Source organism: Salvia hispanica, chromosome 1, assembly GCF_023119035.1.
Source record: "Salvia hispanica cultivar TCC Black 2014 chromosome 1, UniMelb_Shisp_WGS_1.0, whole genome shotgun sequence".
Lineage (NCBI taxonomy): Eukaryota > Viridiplantae > Streptophyta > Magnoliopsida > Lamiales > Lamiaceae > Salvia > Salvia hispanica.
The window spans coordinates 719,890-740,764 of NC_062965.1; the positions used below are offsets into that span (position 1 = coordinate 719,890).

General features: G+C 32.4%; 2 protein-coding genes across 3 annotated transcripts; both read left to right on the forward strand.

The window, feature by feature from the left end:
- Nucleotides 1-4,652: 4,652 nt before the first annotated feature.
- Nucleotides 4,653-5,874, forward strand: LOC125208109. Its single transcript, XM_048107669.1, has 2 exons — nt 4,653-5,379; nt 5,798-5,874. Exons 1-2 carry the CDS (start codon nt 4,653-4,655, stop codon nt 5,872-5,874), a joined length of 804 nt encoding a protein of 267 aa, XP_047963626.1.
- A 9,974-nt stretch (nt 5,875-15,848) lies between these two features.
- LOC125215208 lies at nt 15,849-19,859 on the forward strand. Of its 2 annotated transcripts, none has more exons than XM_048116561.1 (7): nt 15,849-16,178; nt 17,973-18,044; nt 18,120-18,187; nt 18,480-18,627; nt 18,717-18,800; nt 18,899-18,990; nt 19,578-19,859. In XM_048116561.1, exons 1-7 carry the CDS (start codon nt 15,969-15,971, stop codon nt 19,609-19,611), a joined length of 708 nt encoding a protein of 235 aa, XP_047972518.1. In that variant the 5' UTR covers nt 15,849-15,968; the 3' UTR covers nt 19,612-19,859. The 2 variants fall into 2 exon arrangements, with proteins under 2 accessions (XP_047972518.1, XP_047972525.1); XM_048116568.1 differs by having other exon boundaries at nt 15,852-16,178; nt 18,899-18,994.
- The last annotated feature ends 1,016 nt before the right edge of the window (nt 19,860-20,875 follow it).

A 20,875-nucleotide genomic window follows, 5' to 3' on the forward strand; every position in this document is an offset into this window, starting at 1 on the left:
TCGCCAATGAGTGGTTGTCAGTTGACCAGGCACATTCTAAGTCATGAACACACCTAAAAATGTAGGTGGGCATTAATGCAAGTTAATGCATTTTAAAATTGTAGTTCACTCCTCTTGTGTACAGGGACGGAACTAGAAATATAAATAAGCCGGTGCTAAAATTATAAATAAAATATAACTTGGATTGTAAATATATATTTAAAATCATATTTTAATATTTTAAGCTGTTTTATTTATTTTATAAATTTATAAAATGATGAAAGCATAAATACCTAATGAATTTCAAATATAAAATTTAATACTCTATACTTTTATAATGGTCATTCAAATTATAAAATTTTGGTAAAAAAAGTTAGGCGATTGAAATCATAAAACTAAATCACAAAATTTCAGTTTTTCTCAATTATCATATCCGATTATAAAATATTGTATTTTGGTAATGTTTAAAATGATAATGTTTTGTTAAAAACAGAAAAAAAAAATATGTATTCTAATAAATTTTAAAATTCTAGATTTAATACTTTACTTTTAAATAAATTAATTAGAATTTGAAATTTTTTTATATTTAAATGACTACTAATTTTAAAAAAAATAGAGATGCAAATAGATATACATAAATTGTGTTATTACGAAGATATACAAATAGATATACATCAAGTTCGTGATATTATTTGCTAATTTTAAAGTTCGTGGAAAAACCCAACTTTTTGAAAGTTTCATGATATTAGATGCCAATACCCCCTTATACTTTTGTCATATCCTCAATTTTCAAGAGGTCATTTCAAGTGGGCGTGGGTCGGAATTCTTCATACTCCCTCCGTCCCAGATAATTCGTCCCAGTTCATTTTTCACACTCATTTTGCAAAAAATAATAATCAATAGGTAAAGTTGAGAGAAAGTAAAATAAGAGAAACAATAATATAGATAAGACTATTCTCTACATTATTCTCTCTTTTACTTTACTTTCTCTCTATTTTAACTATTTATTATTATTTTTGCAAAATGAGTGTAAAAAAGGAACTGAGACGAATTATCTGGGACGGAGGGAGTATAATATAGAGGGTGTTCGGTTTGCAATTCCAATTAAATATATAGTTTGTTTGGTTCATGAGATTGAATCCCACAATTCAATCTTAGATAAATAATCATGGGATAATTAGTCATAGCTAACTTCCTATGAGTAAAATAATCTCATAACTCAATTATAGATTGTATCTTGGTATTATTTTATCTAGAAAACTGAACATCACCTGTATATAGAATTATGGCTAATTTGGTAGGATAAATAAAATAATCCGTGACATGATATCAAATACAACTCCCCTATTACTAAATTAGAAACATTAGAAACGGCTAATCGGTACGGTACGGGTTTGAATGTAAAACTGATAAAATAAAAAAGACGAAAAAAAAAGTAACAGAATTAGTATTGTGGCTGTTGAGTTTATTAAACTCAATTGTATCAAGATTAAGAAAAATGATGAAGATGCTTACAAGTCCTCTACGTCATATAGTGGAAGAATTCTTATTTGTTCATGGTCAACATGAAGCCACAATTCCAATATGTAATAGGCTGTGGAATATGTGGTTAGTATGTGATAGCTTTCCAATTAAGCTAATTATGACCAAAAGAAGAAAGAAAAAGGAAGTGACTGAGTAAGAGAGATAGAGTCATAGCTCAAGTCAGAAAGAAAGAGAGAGTTTTGTAGTGGTGCTATTTTGTAATCCTTAGAAGCCTATTACTCTATCCATATGTGAATAGAAGTCTTAATTTTTTTTTATTTTAGTCCATCCGCGAATAGAAGTTTCGGTTCATTTTTATTATAAATGATAATAGAGTCCCACCTTTCACCAACTCATTCCACTCACATATAAGTGGAACTCCTATTCCACTAACTTTTTTCCATTCACTTTTTCAAAATTTCTTAAAACTCATGTCACCAAGAAATAAGACTCCTAAAGGTGAACAGAAGGAGTAATACTTATCCTTCATATTTCATCGTTTTTATATTTTGTGTGTCAAATCTGAATAAAAAAGAAAATAATTTCTATTTTGTGAAACAGGGGGACTATGATGTACTTCCTCTGTGCCATTAGAAAAGAAACGTTTTTTTCTTTAGATTATCCCAATAAAAATAAAAGGTTTCCTAAAATGAAAACAACACTATCTTACTTTTCTTTCTCTTTTACTTTACGTTTTCTTCACTAACTCAAAAATCAACACTCCATAAAATCTTGTGTCAAAAATCAAGTATTGTATATTTATTGGGCCACGGGGAGTATCTTGTTTGGAGGGACTATAATATAGTCTATCTTGTTTGGGCGACAAACAAGTTGAGTAGATGGGCTACATATGGGCCAGTTTTTCCTTATAATTGGGTTGTTCCAGCCCAATCATGAAAACCCCATAAGATATTAAAATGGGCTGGGCCATATAAAGCCTAAGACAGGTCGGGCCTAACATGACATGGTTAGAAATTTGCAATAACTTGAGTAGTAAAATTATTATTTCTAATTCTCACCATCATATAAATACTTTGCATTCATTCACTTAAATAGGTATTTTTCTATGGCGGGGGAAAGCCCGAGATGATTAATTATTAGTTACTCCTCTCTCTGTCCCTAAAAAAATGTCACATTTTCCTTATTAATTTGTCCCAGATGTCACATTTTCCTTTTTGAAAAATATTTTCTCTCACATGAATATAGAAACTATATATTCTCTCTCCATTTAACGCATAAAACAAAACCTTCTAAAATTATGTGCCCCACAAATGTGACATCTTTTATCGGACGGAGGGAGTACAATTTAATAATATTATTATAGAAACGGACCAAGAAAGACTGAATTTATAAAAAAAGTACGACCAAATAAGTGATAAAAAAAATTAATCATAAACTTTAATCATAAGTAATAGCAATATCGAATTGTCCCTATAAAAACTACTATTAATTATATGTATAGTTGCAGGGGAGTGATCAATTGCTAACTCATCATTTAATTGCTAACTACAACTAATTCAAGGTCATATGATTTTAAAAAACGTGTGGTCTACAATTTGCCACGTGTAATTTGCGTTTTTATTAATTAAATCGAAAAAAATTAAAAAAAAAACGCCAAATTAGGGTTTTGGATGAAAATGTCAATATAGTGTTTCGAAAATATCAACACAATGCTTTCGAAAAATACGAAAATTCTAAATTTTTTTTTTCAAATTTTGACGTCGGAACATATACATGTAGTATATCGTTGGAATCCTTATAAAATTATTTTTAATTTGATATATGTTATATGAATTTAAAGTTTTGAAATTTCTTTTAAAAGTTAATTATAACTAACTTGACATTAATACCCCAATTAATTTTTATTAAAATTAATTCTATAGCCTTATTGACGTTTTTTGTTGATCGTATTGACATTTTGTGGTTAATGATCTAGGCCTTTAATTTGAATATCTAATGGCTACTATGGAATTGTAATTAGCAATTAAGCATTGAGTTAGCAATATAACACTTCCCATGTAATTGCATATGTGCTTTAAGTAACAAAGTGTAGCGTAATTAATTTTGGTAGGCATCATAGCATCTACTCCTACTCGATATTTTAAAAGGATTAGTATTTGATAAAAGTTAAATGGAGAGATTGGGAGATAGAAATAAGATCCGTCAACACGACTTTTCTCAAAATTCCAATTATATATAGTTGACGTAATTCTCAACATTACTTCTTTTTAGAATAATGGGCCGTTTTGGTCTATAGCAAAAGAAAATTTTATTTATATGGATAAAAATATAAATGTTATTTGGATGGATGTAGTAGTTTTCATTTAAATTTTACAATAATATGGAGTACTACTCCCCCATTCCGCTTAAGATGACACATGTTCTTTTTTAGTTTGTCCCAACTAAGATAACATATTTCATTTTTTGGTAACTTTCTCTCTCCAATTAATACACTCAACCACTTTTTCTCACTCGTATTAAAATATCCATCTTTCTCCATCTCTCTACTTTAATACATACACCCACATTCTCTCTCTCCAATTAAACACTTTAACCAATAACTTCTAAAATCTCGTGCCGGCTAAGCAATGTGTCATCTTAGCTGGGACGGAGGGAGTAGTATAGTACGAGTACAAAATTCAAGGTAGTTGTTTAATCATTTTCCCTTTATTAGATTAGATAAATATTGATTGATGTGTGAATAATAACTTTAAAAAAACAATATCATGTTATTCTCGTCTCCGTCGCGTCTCGTCCCGCGTCTCCTTCCGAAGAGGCAGCTGGCGAGACGTCTCGCCACGCGCCTTGGCGATGTGGCGAGCTGTGGTTCGTGCGTGACGCCCACTCGCCGGCCCGCGAGTGGGCATCGTTTATATCCGTTAAAATTGATTTTTTTTTTAAATTTAGAAAAAATTCAAATATTAAAAAAAATTCCAAAAATTATACTAGTCGTTTTTTTCATATTTGTAATTTTTTTTCAATTTTTTTAAAGCCTCCAATCACTTCTATAAATACCAAATCATTCCACAGATTATCCACCATAAAAAGACTCTATATTCTCACTCAAACACTCTACATTCTTCATCTCAAAACATTCTTCTCCCAAATTGAATCAATTCATGGATCCATTTGAGCAAATGCGTATAATAATGGAACAATCGCTAGAAGAGGATCGACGTAGGGAGGAAGAGGAGGAAGCCACAGCGCGTCAAAAGCTAACCCTGAAATACATCCATCGTGACCGGGAGCAAGCCGCTGCAAAGTTGGTACGCGATTACATCTCGAGGGACCCGATATGGGGAGATACCTACTTCCGTCGCCGTTTCCGCATGCGGCGAGAGCTATTTTTGCATATCGCAAATACATTGGCGGCCCGGGAAGAGTACTTCCTAGAAGGGTTCGACGCTATTGGCCGTCCCAGTCACACGACCCTCCAGAAATGTACTGCAACAATCCGTCAACTTGCTACTGGACAAACGGCAGATTTGTTCGACGAATACCTGCGCATCGGAGAAACCACTGGGAGACTTTGTTTGTTGAACTTTTGTAAAGGCGTCCGGGCAGCCTTCACCGACGAATTTCTGAAGAAGCCAACCACCGCAGATTGTCAGTTTCTGCTCCAACTTCACGAACAAGTGCACGGATTCTCCGGGGTGCTCGGGAGTGTCGATTGCATGCATTGGCAATGGAAGAACTGCCCTGTGGCGTTGAGAGGGTCATACACGAGCGGCCACAAAGGCACCCACCCCACCGTTATACTCGAGGTCGTTGCCGACTACCGGCTATGGATTTGGCATGCGTGTTTCGGGGTCCCCGGCTCGAACAACGACGTCAACGTGCTCAACAATTCCGACCTCTTCGCTGAAGTTCTAAATGGTAAAGCGTCGGCCATCACATCGCTAACAATCGCCAGTATAAAATGGGGTACTATCTTGCCGACGGCATCTATGCGAAGTGGCCAACCTTCGTGAAGACGTTCAACAGGCCTGCGAACGAAAAGCGAGTCTCTTTTTGCGCAGAAGCAAGAGGCTGCTCGCAAGGATGTGGAGAGAGCATTCGGCATTCTCCAAGCTCGATTCAACATTATCAAAGCCCCGGCTCGACAGTGGTTTATGGAGAATATGGTCGACATCATGTATACGTGCATAATCTTGCACAACATGATTGTCGCCGACGAAGGACCTGAGGCGGGAAATTGGTTCGACCCTGAAACCCCGGGAAGCTCAACCGCAAGTAGTCCGCCTCGAACGGGAGTGCATCCGTCTTTGCAAGAGCGGTTGTCTATTTGGGCAAGGACACGTGATTCTACCACCCACGCAACTCCAGGAGGATCTAATGGAGCACATTTGGGCAAAATTTGGCAACCAGTAGACGCACATGATCTTCATTAGACAACTCTTTCTTCTGCTTCTTAGCCTCCATTTTTTTAATGGTGTGTTTTTTTATTTCTTATGATTTTAATTATGTATTTTTATTTTCTTAGGATTTTAATTATGTGTTTTTTATATTTTTATAATTTTAAATTGTAATTTTATTTTATTTAAAGAAGTGTGTTTTTAATTAATTGGATTTGTTGAAAAGAAAAATGAAATTGAATGAATAGTTAAGAGATGAGATGGTTAAGAGATGGATGGATGTAGGTGTGGTGTCTTAGTTAAGAGATAGGGAGGAAAGTACAGTGGGACCTATGAATAGTGAAGAAATGAAAGGGTTAAGAGATGGATAAGAGGCAGCATTCTGGATGACCTTAGAGAATAATTTTCTATAAATTAAATAAATTTTACCACAATTTATGAATTTGACATCAGGTCATAGACTTTAATAGTAAAAGATATGCTAATTGCAATTTAGCACACAATTTATTACTATTAGAATGGAAAGAGATGAAACCATAAGGTTTAATCTAAAATAACATCAAAGGGAATTATAAGATACCCAACCCAAACAAGAAACTAAGTAATACTCCATAAAATTAACATAATTGTTCAAACATATCAATCTCAACCTTCTAACACCAAAATCACAATCATATTTCAATAATATGTTCCACCATTAAGCTCATAACATCTCTATCACCAGAAGCCACCACGAGTCTCCTAAACTCGTGGTGCCCTCTCAACCCGATCCTACCCAGATCAATTCCGTGGATGACCTTATCCACTAGCAATATATACTTCTTGTGACGAAGAAAAGCAGAAATCTTATCCCCGTTCACATGCTTGCTCGTGGACGCCTCGTGATCTATGCTCAACTGCCCCATGATCTCATTCTGCAGCTTCTGAATAACCTCCTCCTCTCCCCCCTCTTCCGACGGATATTCCAACCAGATAACATAATCCATCTCGAGACCAGTGTCGGAGCCAGAAGAATACCTCATTTCAACAAGTCGATTGTACACCTTCCTCATCACAAATGTGGTCCCAAACCCTCCCAATATCCCAACCCTACCCCCATTTTCACACAAATGCTTCAAAACCTCATCAACATACACATTGTAAAACTCAAGATCTTCACTATCAACATCACCAAACCTCTCTTGATTCATCTCCAATCTCTTACAAATCATGTGGTCCGGATTCAGCCGGTCCAAAACCACGACCGCATGGGCATTCATCTTGGCAATGTCTCTACTAAGCTTTGCAAGCTTCAAGAAATTGAACGTCAGCACTTTGGATCTCAACTTCTTGAGCTCTTCAATCAGGAAGATCGCGTCGTTGGTGGAGGAGGGGAGGTGGCGCCGCGTGATCTTGGCATACTTGTTGATGAAGTTGGAGCACTTGACGTCAATGGCTGAGATTATGGTGTCTAACACTTTGAACTCATTGCTCTTTTGTGAGAAGGCTGAGTTTTGGACCAAGCCTCGTTCTAGCTCGTGTTTTCTCGACATGATCGAAGCCATGAGGGCTATGAGCTCGCTTAGCCGGTCTTCTAGCTGCTTGATGTCTCTTCCTTGAGATTTGACGTGGAGGAATAAGTCTCTGCAGGCGGGGTAGATCTCGACTACAGATTGCGCGATGAATGTCGGGGCGTGGACTTGGAAATGCGACATTCTGAGAATATGCAGGTATGAGACTAGTTGGTTAGGGTTTGTTCTCTTTTGTTACAAATTTATCAAAAACATATAAAGTTTAATTAAATTATGGTCTTTGCCAAAATTTTAAACACACTTATCCTACATTTATAAAAAAAATTGCCTAATTAAGTTTATTTTTCAACCAAACTATGTCATTTTAATTATGAATAGCAGCATTATTAGTTCATCAGCAATGACGTTCATGTATGATTTCTTGTTTATTATATCAGATACAATTTCACCTAAAAATTTAGTTATGTAATAAAACTTAAAAAAATAAGAAAAACCGAGATATAAATACGAAGACGGTTAATCAATAATCAAGAATGATGCATGTTGAGAAACAACATCATAATAGTTCTTAGTAAAACTGAATAACAACAAAATCATAAAATTGATTCAAATTATGATCCAAAAACCTGATGAAAGAAATTTTGTTTACCTGGATGAAATACAAGTATACAACACAATGTCTTGATGATACTCTCTTTCTCACTCATTTTATGGAATGTGTTAGGATTGGAAAATAAAGACAAGAATTAACACGCGTTTTTGTTAATTAAATCATAAACTACATTTTATTTTATTTTATTTTTAAAGAATCAGAATTAGAGTTCATACAAAATTTGATACTACTTTGAAATCATCAATGAGTTTGTCCGTTGACAAGGCACATTCTTAGTCAAGAAGGAAGTGTGTTTCCTTTGCAACCATTGCTTTGTATTTTCTCTCAAAAGAAAGAAAGCGATTGCTTTGTGTAATAGAGAATTTTAATTCCACATTCATGACAGCAGCTGCTTTCTTAAAATAGCTCAGAAAAATACAAAATATGGTGATAGAATTTGCCCTTTTTAAATTTTAGGGCCTGCAGATAGTAAAAATTTTATTTACTGTTCCTTTTGTCATATCCTCAACTTTCAAGAGGGTAATTTCAAGAAGGCGTGGGTTGGAATTCTCATATATATTTATATAGAATTAGGGCTAATTTGGCAGGATAAATAAAATATTCCTACGTATACTATCCAATTACTAAAATTAGAAACTTTGGAAATTGCACAAGTTTTAATGAAAAATTGATAAAATAAGAGTGAGAAAAAAGAAAAAAATGGATAAATTAAGTGAGAGGAAAAGAAAAAGTAATGAATTATGGGGTTCATTTCCAAAAATGAAAAGCTTTTACTTTCAAAAAACGGATTACAAAGAAAAAAAATTCTATTTTCAGAAAACGGACTAAAAAAAATATTCTATTTTGACTCTTGTTTGGAAGGTCTATAATATTCCCTCCGTCCCAAAGAGTATGAATTGTTTCCTTTTTCGTCTGTCCCTAAAGAATATGAACTTTCTAATTTTAAAAAATTCAAACAACATATTAATCCCTACACATCATTTTATTTACAACTTATATCATTATCATTAACACGTATACCATTACAATAATATGGACTTCACTCTCCACTAACATTATTTCCACTGCCCTTTCTTTCTCTCTTACTTTTTTCTTTATTTATTAAAGCTCGTGCTGAATCTATTGTTCATACTCTTTTAGGACAGAGGGAGTAAGGAGTATCTTGTTTAGGCTCAATAGTGACAAACAAGTTGAGTAGATGGGCAAAATATGGGCCAGTTTTTTCTTATAATTGAGTTGTTCCGGCCCAATCATGAAACCCATAAGATATTAGTAATGGGCTAAGAGAGCCTGAAATGGGCTGGACCATATAAGGCCTAAGACGGGTCGGGCCTAACATGACATGGTTAGAAATTTGGAATAACTTAATAGTAAAATCATTATTTCTACTTCTCACCACCATATAAATATACATCCATTCACTTAAATAGGTATTTTTCTATGGTGGGGGTAAGCTCGAGATGATTAATTATTAGTTATAATTTAATAATATTATTATAGAAACGGACCAAGATACACTATTATAGACCAAATTTATAAAAAAAAAGTACCACCAAATAAGTGATAAAAAAAATTAATCATAAACTTTAATCATAAGTAGTAGCAATATCGAATCAATGACGGACCCAGAAATTGAAACTCGTGGGGTCGAATAATTGAATAATTATAATATATAATATAATATTTAGATAATTATGTAAAAAATATGACTCCCTCCACCCATGATTTGAACCCCTTTTTAAGCACAAATTTTTAAAAAAATGTGAGTTTGAAAAAAAATGGAATCTAAATCTTATTTTTAATAATTAGTTTATAATAAAAATAGGAATTATAATAAATTTATGAATATGAGGTCTACATATATATTTAATAATAGTAAAATGAGACTTCTATTATAGGCATATCTAAATGGTTTGGTAAAATGAATATTATTATTGGGTGGAGATTGTACGATTTAAGTTGTTTATTTTCTCACTTAAATATATATTTCTAATGTTGAAATATTTTATAAATAATTATTTAATGATTTATCATAAGTTAGAAAAAAAAAATAATAGAATGCAATGGAATTATTGTTTATTATAAACATAATTGTACTTAAATAATCATTTTCATTAGATTTATGTAAAAGAAGCCTGCTCATTGAGGGCCACGTACTGAGCCCATTTCAACGCTTCTTCTTCCTCAATGTACTGCTCAACCGCTCTGAATTCCCTCTCCATCTCTCTCATCTAATCTTCCCACTGATTATCCCTCTCTTCTTTTCATTTTTCTACAAAGTTTGAATGAATGAGGTGGATGTCCACTGTGCGAGGTCAAGATGGAGCTTCGTGGGGTCGGGAGGAGAAATTTTTCTTTAATCGGAGGTCTGTGAATGAAGTTTCCGGTGGCGCTGGTCAGACCACGGTGGGGTCGGTCGACCCCACCCGACCCCACCTGGGTCCGTCAGTGTATCGAATTGTCCCTATAAAAACTACTATTATATGTAGACCTGCCCAAGGTTTACCGAACCGGCAGTTAAAATCGAAACCGTAACCACCGGTTATGGTTCCGAACCGAAACCGAGAGAATTTACTCGAACCGAAACCATCAATTTTTGAACCGTGGTTCGGTTCAGGTTCAAAAATTTTCGAACCGAAACCGTGCCGGTTTTGGAACCGTAACCGTAACCGTGAAACACCCTCGCAGTTCGATTCCGATTCAACAATTTCCAAAACCGTAACCGCCGATTCCTGAACCCTCTAATTATATGTATAGTTGTATGTGCTTAAATAACAAAGTATAGCGTAATTAATTTTGGTGGGCATCATAGCATCTACTCCTATACTCGATATTTTAAAAGGATTAGTATTTGATAAAATTTACTCATATCGAGAGATTGGGAGATGAAATAAGATCCGTCAACACGATTTTTCTCAAAATTCCAATTATATATGGTTGACGTAATTCTCAACATTACTTCTTTTTAGAATCATGGACCGTTTTGGTCTATAGCAAAAGAAAAAATTTATTTATATAGATAAAATTATAAAACTACTAGAATTCATTGTTATTTGGATGGATGTAGTTTTCATTGCAATAATATGGAGTATTAGCATAGAGAACGAGTACAAAATTCAAGGTAGTTGTTTAATCATTATCCCTTTATTAGATTAGATATATGTGTGAATAATAATTTAAAAAAACAATATCATGTTATTGGGAGTATATATGTAAGTGGGAGTGTATTCAGGTCAGAACGTTCTGACGGTCAGAACGGCAAATAATATACCGTTTATGCACAAGTAATGTACCATCCCCATAAGTCAGAACGTTCTGACGGTCAGAACGGCAAATAATATGGGGATGGTACATTACTTGCGCATAAACGGTATATAATATGGGGATGGTACATTACTTGTGCATAAACGGTATATTATTTGCCGTTCTGACCGTCAGAACGTTCTGACCGTAACGCACCCCTGTGTAAGTGTATATGAAGTAACTCATAAGCATTATTGTAGTATGCATATCTCACTCAATATTATATTTATAAGCAAGTATGCAGCATGTATATCTATATATATAAAACAATAATTCAATAATGTACGTGCTTAATTAAATAAATATAATGGGATATACTGTATCTTGTAATTAAAATGTTCTTGCTGGCATGAGAAGGACTGCAATAAATCGCTGACACTCAAAACTTAATTATCATTAGTTTTGAACTAATATTCCCATGATTGTATAAATCAAGTTGATGATGACCTAATTACTTTAATAATTACTTAATTCAAGTCCATATATTCGAAACCAATTGGATGGATCCATATATATCTTTTTCTTTCGTGGATTCAAAAATATTTACAGAAAAATACGAAAATATATTATGCATTTTAAATGAGTCCTATGTTGCATAAAAGTAAATAGGAACCATTATTTTTTTTAAAATATCTTTGTTATCCAATTTGTCTCCCTATCCATATTGCAATAATATACACATAGGAATATTATCATTATTATTTTGTACCTGCGTTTTGAGCTGCACGGCTAATGATGTGTTCCCCACAATTTCTTAATCATAATCATAAAGTCTCCCTCCCACTATACACTACATAATGCAATATTTTTATAATAAAATAAAATAAACATCACATCTATCTTATCCCTTTTCTCTCTCCTCCACTTCATAATTATATGGATCATGTTATATGCATATTAATATTTATCAATATATACACATTTGTTATTTTATTGTATTTTTTACCCAACCCACTTGACCTGTCAAGTTGACTTATTTAAATTCCTATAGTGCCCTTCTAGATATTGCAATGGCAAATTTAATTAACCTAATCTATGTGCCTACTAATTAAGAGTAGTAAATTAGTAGTACAAAAGTAACACGTTTTTGTATTAGATTTTTACAGATATATTGCGAGATTTGAATCCTAATTTGGCTTTTGTGCAAAAGACAATCTATCATAGTAGGATAATTTCCTATTCTTATTTTTTAACAATGTAAATAAGTTTCTTTAACACTGAAATTACATATATGCTTTTATATAAGAATAAAATGCTTTCAATCATTGGAATCGATGATGACCAAACGATCTATACAAACTAAAATTTTTGAGAATACAATTGAAATTTTCATTTAAAAAGAGAGCAAAACAACAAAGCACAAACAGCCATAATACGATATGACATAATCAGCATTTATTTAGATTTTCAGTCGTAAAAATAGGCATCAAACAGCCATAATCACAATCCCATATTTTGAAGATTATTTAGCTTACTAAGCATAATTAATCTCAATATTTTTTTAATTTAAAGATTATTTAGGTGTAGTATTTTTAACTAAAACCGGTCTAAATTATAGAGTACAAATCTAGAGAAATAGAAAATGGTGGTTGACTAATAGTGAATAGTTGAGATTTATATATAAATATTAAGGAACACTAATTCAAAATATATTATTCACCACAATAAAATACTAGTGGGGCGTGTTAAGAAAGTAAGTAATATTTGAAAGTGAATTAATTTCTTTTTTAATGCCAACCTTTTGTCAATATTATTTTTTTTATAGTGAGTAAACTTTAAATAAATGCCAATCATAGAAAAATGGTTGCCTAGTTACAATCGCTATTATTACAATATTTGACTGTTTATAGATTTAATATGGCCAACCCCTCATGCATTATTTAAACTATTATTCTGTTCAAAAAACTGTCTTCGAATTTATAATTGCTTCTTTCTTACCACTTAAGCAATTATTATGACGTTGGGCTAATCATATGTGGTTTGTCCCAACCATCATCATAGATTATGATATTTGATTTACTTACTATCAATCAAGGAAGTCAATTATTCTCATGGAAAATAACTTTATAACTTTTGTTCTATATTTAATAATTAAATAGATAATTAAATGTGTGTCCCATTTTAATTATTTAGATCAAGGTTCTAAATGCAAATTAAACTTAGTAGAATTGGCAATAGAATAGTACTATAAGTTATTCGGAAATGGAATTTGAACAAATTTAAAAATAAATATCTGTGTGTCAACTTGTGACTAATAACTTAATTGGAGGTATAATGGCAACGTCATGAAATACTTTGAGTGCAATTTAATTATTTAAAAATAAGAAAGATGTCCATAACATCATGCTTTTTCCTAGTCATAGTCATCCTTCTATATATGTATAACAATAAATTTCGACCATCCCAAATGTTTTTACTCAAATTTGTGTAAAAGTTTACTGTTTACCTAAATTTGGGTATTTGGATTAAAAAAAATGTTTCTAACTTTGATTACTTGTCCCTAATTTCACATAAAAAGGAATATGTTATTTTTATCAAACATTAAATCATACTTTATCGGTATTTAAACCAAAAAACCAATTAACAAACAATGAAACAAGATTACAAGAATATAATTAAGGTGACTTAAAAGGTAGATAAATTTAAATATTTGCCTTATAATAAATAAAGTAAATTAGGTAGATATTTAAGGTAGATACATAAGTACATAACATTGTAATTAAAGACAATAATTGTATACAACGGATAAGGATGAAGTTTTGGTCTTAATACCAACTTGTCGTCAAATTTTATTAATTAAATCTGTTAATAGTTTTTTCATTGCAAATACGAAATTTATTATGAGTGCATTCTCGAATAACAATTACCTAAGTACCAAAACTTAATGAGTAATAATATTAATTATATCACTTGGCACATTGTATATATAGCTAATATGTGTGTACATCCAAATATAATGACTACGATCCTCTCTAAATTTCCCTCTCATAAAAGGAAAAACTAATTAGAGTGGACATAAAAAAATAGAAGCATAAAATTTAATGAATTAGCTCTTTCATGGCCATTAATCTTAGTTGTCACGTTAAATTATTATAGCTAAATTTGTAGTCCTTGGCTTATGTTGGCATATTAATTAAGTACTACTTAAATGATATCTAAGAAAATACAAATTTATCTTGATAGGAGTTAGATATTAAATTTTTTATTTTGAGAAGATAATTCTCATATGTTCTTTTGTTATGACATGGACATTTGCACATTAAAGGACTAAAAAATTGTTTAGCTTGATAGCTTTAGCCCCTCATTAGCTCAAGATAGATTTGTTTGTTCGAGATAAAACATAAAAGTCCAACTTAATTGATAAAATATTTTTTAAAAGTTAATAAGTCGAATGTTCGAATTACCTGACTATCCGATAAATCGGAAATCTTTATCGGTCATCCCTTTCTTACTTTCTTTCGTAGGAGGATCACTTCATAAATGGAAAGCTAATCGAGTAGGAGTATATGTTTTGGAATCATGTGAATTCACAATCTATTAATAATAGATTTTGTAAGGACAATGAATTTTCTTCCTATAGTCACGAGGCAAATATGACTAATAGTAATAAGCATATTCATCTCAGCGTGAGTTACTAAAACAAGACAAGTACTATAATTATGAGTTCATAAGATCCATACTTAACACTTATGCATAATATGGCCAAATACATGAATTCCAATTTTACAAGTGGTTAAATTCATTCCATTTTTGGAGAAATGCATATGAATTTGTTCATTCATTCAGAAAAATATTGTGATGCCTCAAATTTTCACTCAAATTAGGTCTTATTAGCGTGATCAAATTTATTCTCTATCCTTATCTACAGACCTGATACAGAAGGATTCGTGATCACCCAATATTCAAAAATATCAATAATATATAATTAGTTTAAAACTATTCCTCAATAATTATAATCAATAAATAAGTACTCCCTCTGTCCCATTAAAATGGAACGTTTTCCTTATTTGGTTGTCCCATAAAAAAATGAAACGTTTCCTGAAATGGAAATAACTCTATCTCTACTTTTTCATCTCTCTTCATTAACTCACAAAACAACACTACATAAAATCTCGTGCCGATTTCTAAATGTTTTATTTTAAATGGGACGGAGGGAGTATATTTTTATATATCATACTTATATTTATTATAATTTATAAATATAATTAAAATAATAGTAGTATAATATTTGTTCCAATTTTTTTTCTAATTTAATGATAAACGAGCACATTTTTTTATTTTGTTTGAAAGTATCATATTTTATTATTCTAACTAAATAGAATAATTAATCCTTCCAATTATTTAACATAATTATCGAAGATAGTGACAATCCAAAAGTAGGCTAACTAAACCATACCTAAAACACGACATAAAATCACTCGAACACATCGCGTAAATAACCCCACCAAACAAGGGCATTTCCGTCCTTCCACACCCCCACATTCGTAAAATCCGCCACTCTCCCCACAAACTCCACCATTTTTAATCTAAAAAAATCCCCAAAAATGAAAAAAAAAAAATCCACTTTCTCTCAACAAAATACACTATTTATTTCATTTCCGAACCCAACAAAATCAAACTCCATCGCCTCTCCACACTTTTCTGGCTTCTAGAGAGAGAAACAGGGGTGAAAAAGAGCAAGAAATGGTGGATGATTTCATGGTGTGTGTGGACAGGATAATAGCCTCAGCTGCGTGCTTCCAAGAGCCGTCTTCTTCGGCGGCGGAGAGAGAGAGCGAGGCGCAGGTTAGCAGTGTGAAAGGGAAGGGGAGTTTGAGGGAGTGCAAGATTTGCCAGGAGGAAGATGAGGAGAAGGATATGGAAGCTCCCTGTGCTTGCAATGGAACCCTCAAGGTTGCTTTTTTCTCCCCTTTTCTCTCTCAAAGTTTGCATCTTTTTTTTATGGGTTTGTTGTTATGAGATTATTGTAGCATATGTGTGCATTAAAAACAGTTTCTTTGATTTTTTTTTTTTTTTAACTTTTACAGTATGTTTAATTTGTGTGTGTGTGTGTGTGTTTTGAGTTTTAGATGGATGGAAGTTGGGATTGGAGTAGATTTTCTTCTTTCTAGTCTCTGTTTTTTTACTATTGTTTTTTGAAAAAATCCCTTTTTTTGATGGGGTGTAGTGTTTTGTGGTACATGGTATTTAATATTTATTGTATTTTTAAGAAAAAATGGTGTCTTTTAGATTTTTGGTATGTGGGATTTGTTCATGTTGGGCATTATGAGTTTTTTTTGTTGTCTTTTTAAGAAAAAAATGTTGTCTTTTAGAATTTTGGTGGTGGAATCTGTTCATGTTGAGCATTGTGGGCTTTTTTTGATAGGGGGTCCTGTTTTCTGGTATATATTTATTGTCTTTTTAAGAAAAATATGCTGTCTTTTAGAATTTTGGTGGGTGGGATTTGTTCATGTTGAGCATTGTGAGATTTTTTTATGGGATGTCCTGTTTTCTTGTATATTTATTTTCTTTTTATGAAAAAAAATGCTGTCATTTAGATTTTTGGTGTGTGGGATTTGTTCATGTTGAGCATTTTGAGATTTTTTTATGGGATGTCTGTTTTCTGGTATATATTTATTGTCTTTTTAAGAAAAAAAATGCTGTCTTTTAGATTTTTGGTGTGTGGGATTTGTTCATGTTGAGCATTGTGAGATTTTTTTTATGGGATGTCCTGTTTTCTGGTATATTTAGTCTTTTTATGAAAAAAAAATGTGTCTTTTAGATTTTTGGTGTTTGGGATTTATTTATGTTGAGCATTGTGGGATTTTTTTTATGGGATGTCTGTTTTCTGGTATATATTTATTGTCTTTTTCAGAAAAAAAATGATGTGTATAATATTTTTTGTATTTGGAATCTCTGCATATTTAATGGGCTGTCCTTTTTTAGGTAAATTTATTGTATTTTTATGAACATAAAATGGTATGGTTTAAATTTGGTGCAGTTGTGCATTTAGTGCCTACTGTATTTATCTCATTGTTGATAGATTCTATTGATTAGGAGTAAAGGGGATTCATTCATATGAATCAATGTTCTTGAATTTTGTATTGCATTTCACATGGGTACACCATTTTTCTAACTCTTGTGATTGGGATTTCGAAAAGAAAACATTTTTCTGTTTTGATGTGATGATATCTGTTATATAACGATTCACAAAATTATCTAAGAGTTTAAGTGTTTGAAAATAAAATTTATTTAAAAAGGAAAAAAATATTTGGTGGGGGCCAAAGCCCCCTATCCTCATTTAGACTGAATCTCATTGTTTGAATTTTCTACATTGTTTCAACAATGGTACAATGCAGCCTTGAATTTGATGAATGAGTCAATGAAACACAAAGATTATTAATACAATATTCAATATATACTAAATTCCTGCAAATTTTTTGCTGCAGAATTAATAAAAAAGGTGTCTTTTATTTGATTTTTTCTACTTTCTGATTATTGAAGAGTTTTTTATTTATGAAAAGTGAGATTTGTTAAGTATAGATTAACTTCACTTTTTCATGAATCTAATGGGGGAGCTTGTTTGGTGAGTTTGGTTCGAGTCTTATACTTATCGTGGTGCCATATGCCTCGCTATGTGAATGCTCGTCTTAATGTTAGATAATTGGTTGTATTCGTGATGCTAATTCTCCTTCGGTTTTCGTGTAGTTTGCTCACAGGAAATGCATTCAGAGATGGTGCAACAAGAAAGGGGATATCACTTGTGAAATATGCAATCAGGTCAGAATCTTTGTATTTATGTAACATCACGTCGATCAAATAATGTAGTAGAAGTTTAATATTTGGAATCAACAGGTCTTTTCTCCGAATTATAGCTGTCCGCCTCCAAGAACGAATGCTGATGTCTTAGCTATCGATATCAGGTAGATAGTCGACTTCTTTCACCTCATCCTCAATCAGATATTCTGTTCCATTTGTAAAATCTGTCTTCAACTATCTAGTTAAGCATTCTAGTTCGTCTTTTTGTTGTATAACATGAAAGGAGATATAGGAAATGAGGATTGGATAGTTTTCGATAACGTTATCTTTGTTAAAATATGTATCCAATTTTTAGTTTTGTCCATGATTTTGAGTAATGGTGAAAAGATTTCTTTTGTGTATACACTTGCTTAATCGGCTTTTTGTCTCATTTTTGCCTTTTTATCTTTCGATCAGACAAGCTTGGGGTCCTCACATAGATCTCCGAGACCCTCGACTATTGGCTTTTGCAGCAGCTGAGCGCCAGTTTCTGCAGTCAGATTACGATGATTATGCCATAGCCAACAGCGGGACTCTTACCTGTTTCCGATCAGTAGCTATCGTCGTAAGCAAACCAGAACACCTTCCAACCGATTTCTGATTTTCCCTTCTCTTGACAGTGACGTAAATCATGCTCTTTTCTGATATTGGCAGCTGATGATGCTCTTGCTCATCCGCCAAACTCTTATGATCACGAGAGACTTTGGAGTTCTTCGCGAATCATCAGTTTTCGTCCATGTAAGTCCTAACTCGAAATTTTCTTGATAACCTCAAAATTGCGCTATGTAATCAAGATCAAAATCTAAGATTTCTGTTTGCCTGTTTCTTGAATCCAGTATCAGATTTCGGTTCTTCAGCTTGCTGGTTTTCTTCTCCCGTGCTATGTTGTTGGCCGTTCATGGTACCTTGTACAATGCCGAAGGAGAAGGCAGGTTTGTTCGTCTTAATCCACCCCCCTTCCCCTTATCACATCATGCTACGTTTTGCTAATAATGTTCGGTAACAATAAGGAAAAAAATGTAACGTTGTTAGGATAAATGATTCGTGGGATTATGATTCTTGATAGATGGGGTGCGTTATATTGCTAACTATTTAAATTGCTAACTCTGCTAACTCATCAATGTTGTGTGTTAAAAATGTCAACACGGTAACATTAAAATATCAACACATAATATCAACACATTATATTGAAGTTCAACAAAATTATGTGTTGACATTTTAATGTCATTGTGTTGACATTTTTAATACATTGCATTGATGAGTTAGCAAGTTAGCAACTTAAAAAAGTTAGCAATTGATCACTCCCCCTTGATAGATTATATCTTCTGTGTTTGAAAATGTTATCGAAAAATTTAAACATTATGGTTGATGGCTTGAAACCGTAGTGTGTCAAGAGAAGCTCGACCTTAAGAGCAAACGAACTCATAAAACGTGCACGAGCAATTCAACGCCTCTTCACTTCTTCCAAGCCATTTACACGAAAGTTGTCTGACGTATACTTTGTCCATACATTAGGGCTGACAGCAGGCGGCGCTGGTGGATGGACTGAGGTGAAATGATCTGGTTCGGGCATGACTGTCTTTCTCGTTGAATGATCGAGGATTGAACGAGTTTCTAACGCGACAGATTGATCGGAGATTAAGGTTTACTCCGATGATTTTCTGTGATTTCTACCTGGTGACTCAGAAGCAAGTGTAAATTTGATTATTTTGAGTTCACTTAGGTGCTTTTGCGGAATTATTGTTCAAAAATTTGAGGTTTTGTTATCACAAGTTGAAATGAAATTGCAAATCTTAATTACCAAGTGAAGCCTAATTTTTACAAATATTTTATTTTATTTATTTTTTCAAGTACTCATAAACTCAAACACTTAAATCCACAACTAAACACTTGAATCCATCGATATTCTAAATATATATCACTATTTTTTAAAATTGTGGAATCAAATAAATATTGAGTAAAATTCACGATTTATGATTTTTCGATAATTGGTGAGGTTCGTAATGCTAAAATTTGAGCTAAATAAATATTGTTTAATTTGTTTATGTATCCATAGTTAATTAAGTTCATACATTTGTTAATTTCCCATGAAATATTAAAATTAATTCAATTGTAATAACATCAAATACCATCAACTCTTGTACTACCAAAAATTGATAACTTTAAATGATTTGACATAGAAAAATACTACAACCCTTCTATATTATTCCCACTTCAAATTATATAGTATTCCTAAATTAATAAATAAACAAACTAGTTGTTATATGTAGTACTATCTTTTCAATAATAATAATAAAAAGATTGGAAAGAAGAATATGACAATAATAGTTGTACAAAATTGTCTAGGCATAATTATGGTAGATGTGATTATTTTCTACTAATCTTATCTCCGATGTGAAGTGAAAGTGACACCATACCTTTTTAGTCCATGCATAATCACTCTTTTAGGATTATTGGTGAAAGATCATATACTAAATTAATGTTTGGAATTTTATCTTGACAGAATGTGAATACTTTATTGATAAACTAAAGTAGGATATTTGTAAATATGCCAATCATAATGGAGTATTGGGTAATGCATTTATCGTTTTCTTAAAAGGTAGATAAAAAAACAATTTGGGGTAGGTTCATTTATATTGAAAAAATGCATATTGATAGTGATTTGGTCCCTAACCTGATTCTTATTATTGGTAATCAATTTACTACTATCAATTTAAGAACTAAGTTCACCGATTTGGCTTATTATTAACCCAATTACATTGCACGATCTGATATTCATATATTCATGAATCAACTAAGTACTCCCTCCGTTT

What these genes read in the sequence shown, in the direction of transcription:
- LOC125215208 (XM_048116561.1), top strand. Translation starts at nt 15,969, where the DNA reads ATGGTGGATGATTTCATGGTGTGTGTGGACAGGATAATAGCCTCAGCT. An exon ending in TCCGATCAGTAGCTATCGTC is followed by an intron (nt 18,628 to 18,716) that starts GTAAGCAAACCA and finishes TGATATTGGCAG; the next exon opens with CTGATGATGCTCTTGCTCAT. An exon ending in AATCATCAGTTTTCGTCCAT is followed by an intron (nt 18,801 to 18,898) that starts GTAAGTCCTAAC and finishes TCTTGAATCCAG; the next exon opens with TATCAGATTTCGGTTCTTCA.
- LOC125208109 (XM_048107669.1), top strand. Translation starts at nt 4,653, where the DNA reads ATGGAACAATCGCTAGAAGAGGATCGACGTAGGGAGGAAGAGGAGGAA. An exon ending in CTTCGCTGAAGTTCTAAATG is followed by an intron (nt 5,380 to 5,797) that starts GTAAAGCGTCGG and finishes TATTTGGGCAAG; the next exon opens with GACACGTGATTCTACCACCC.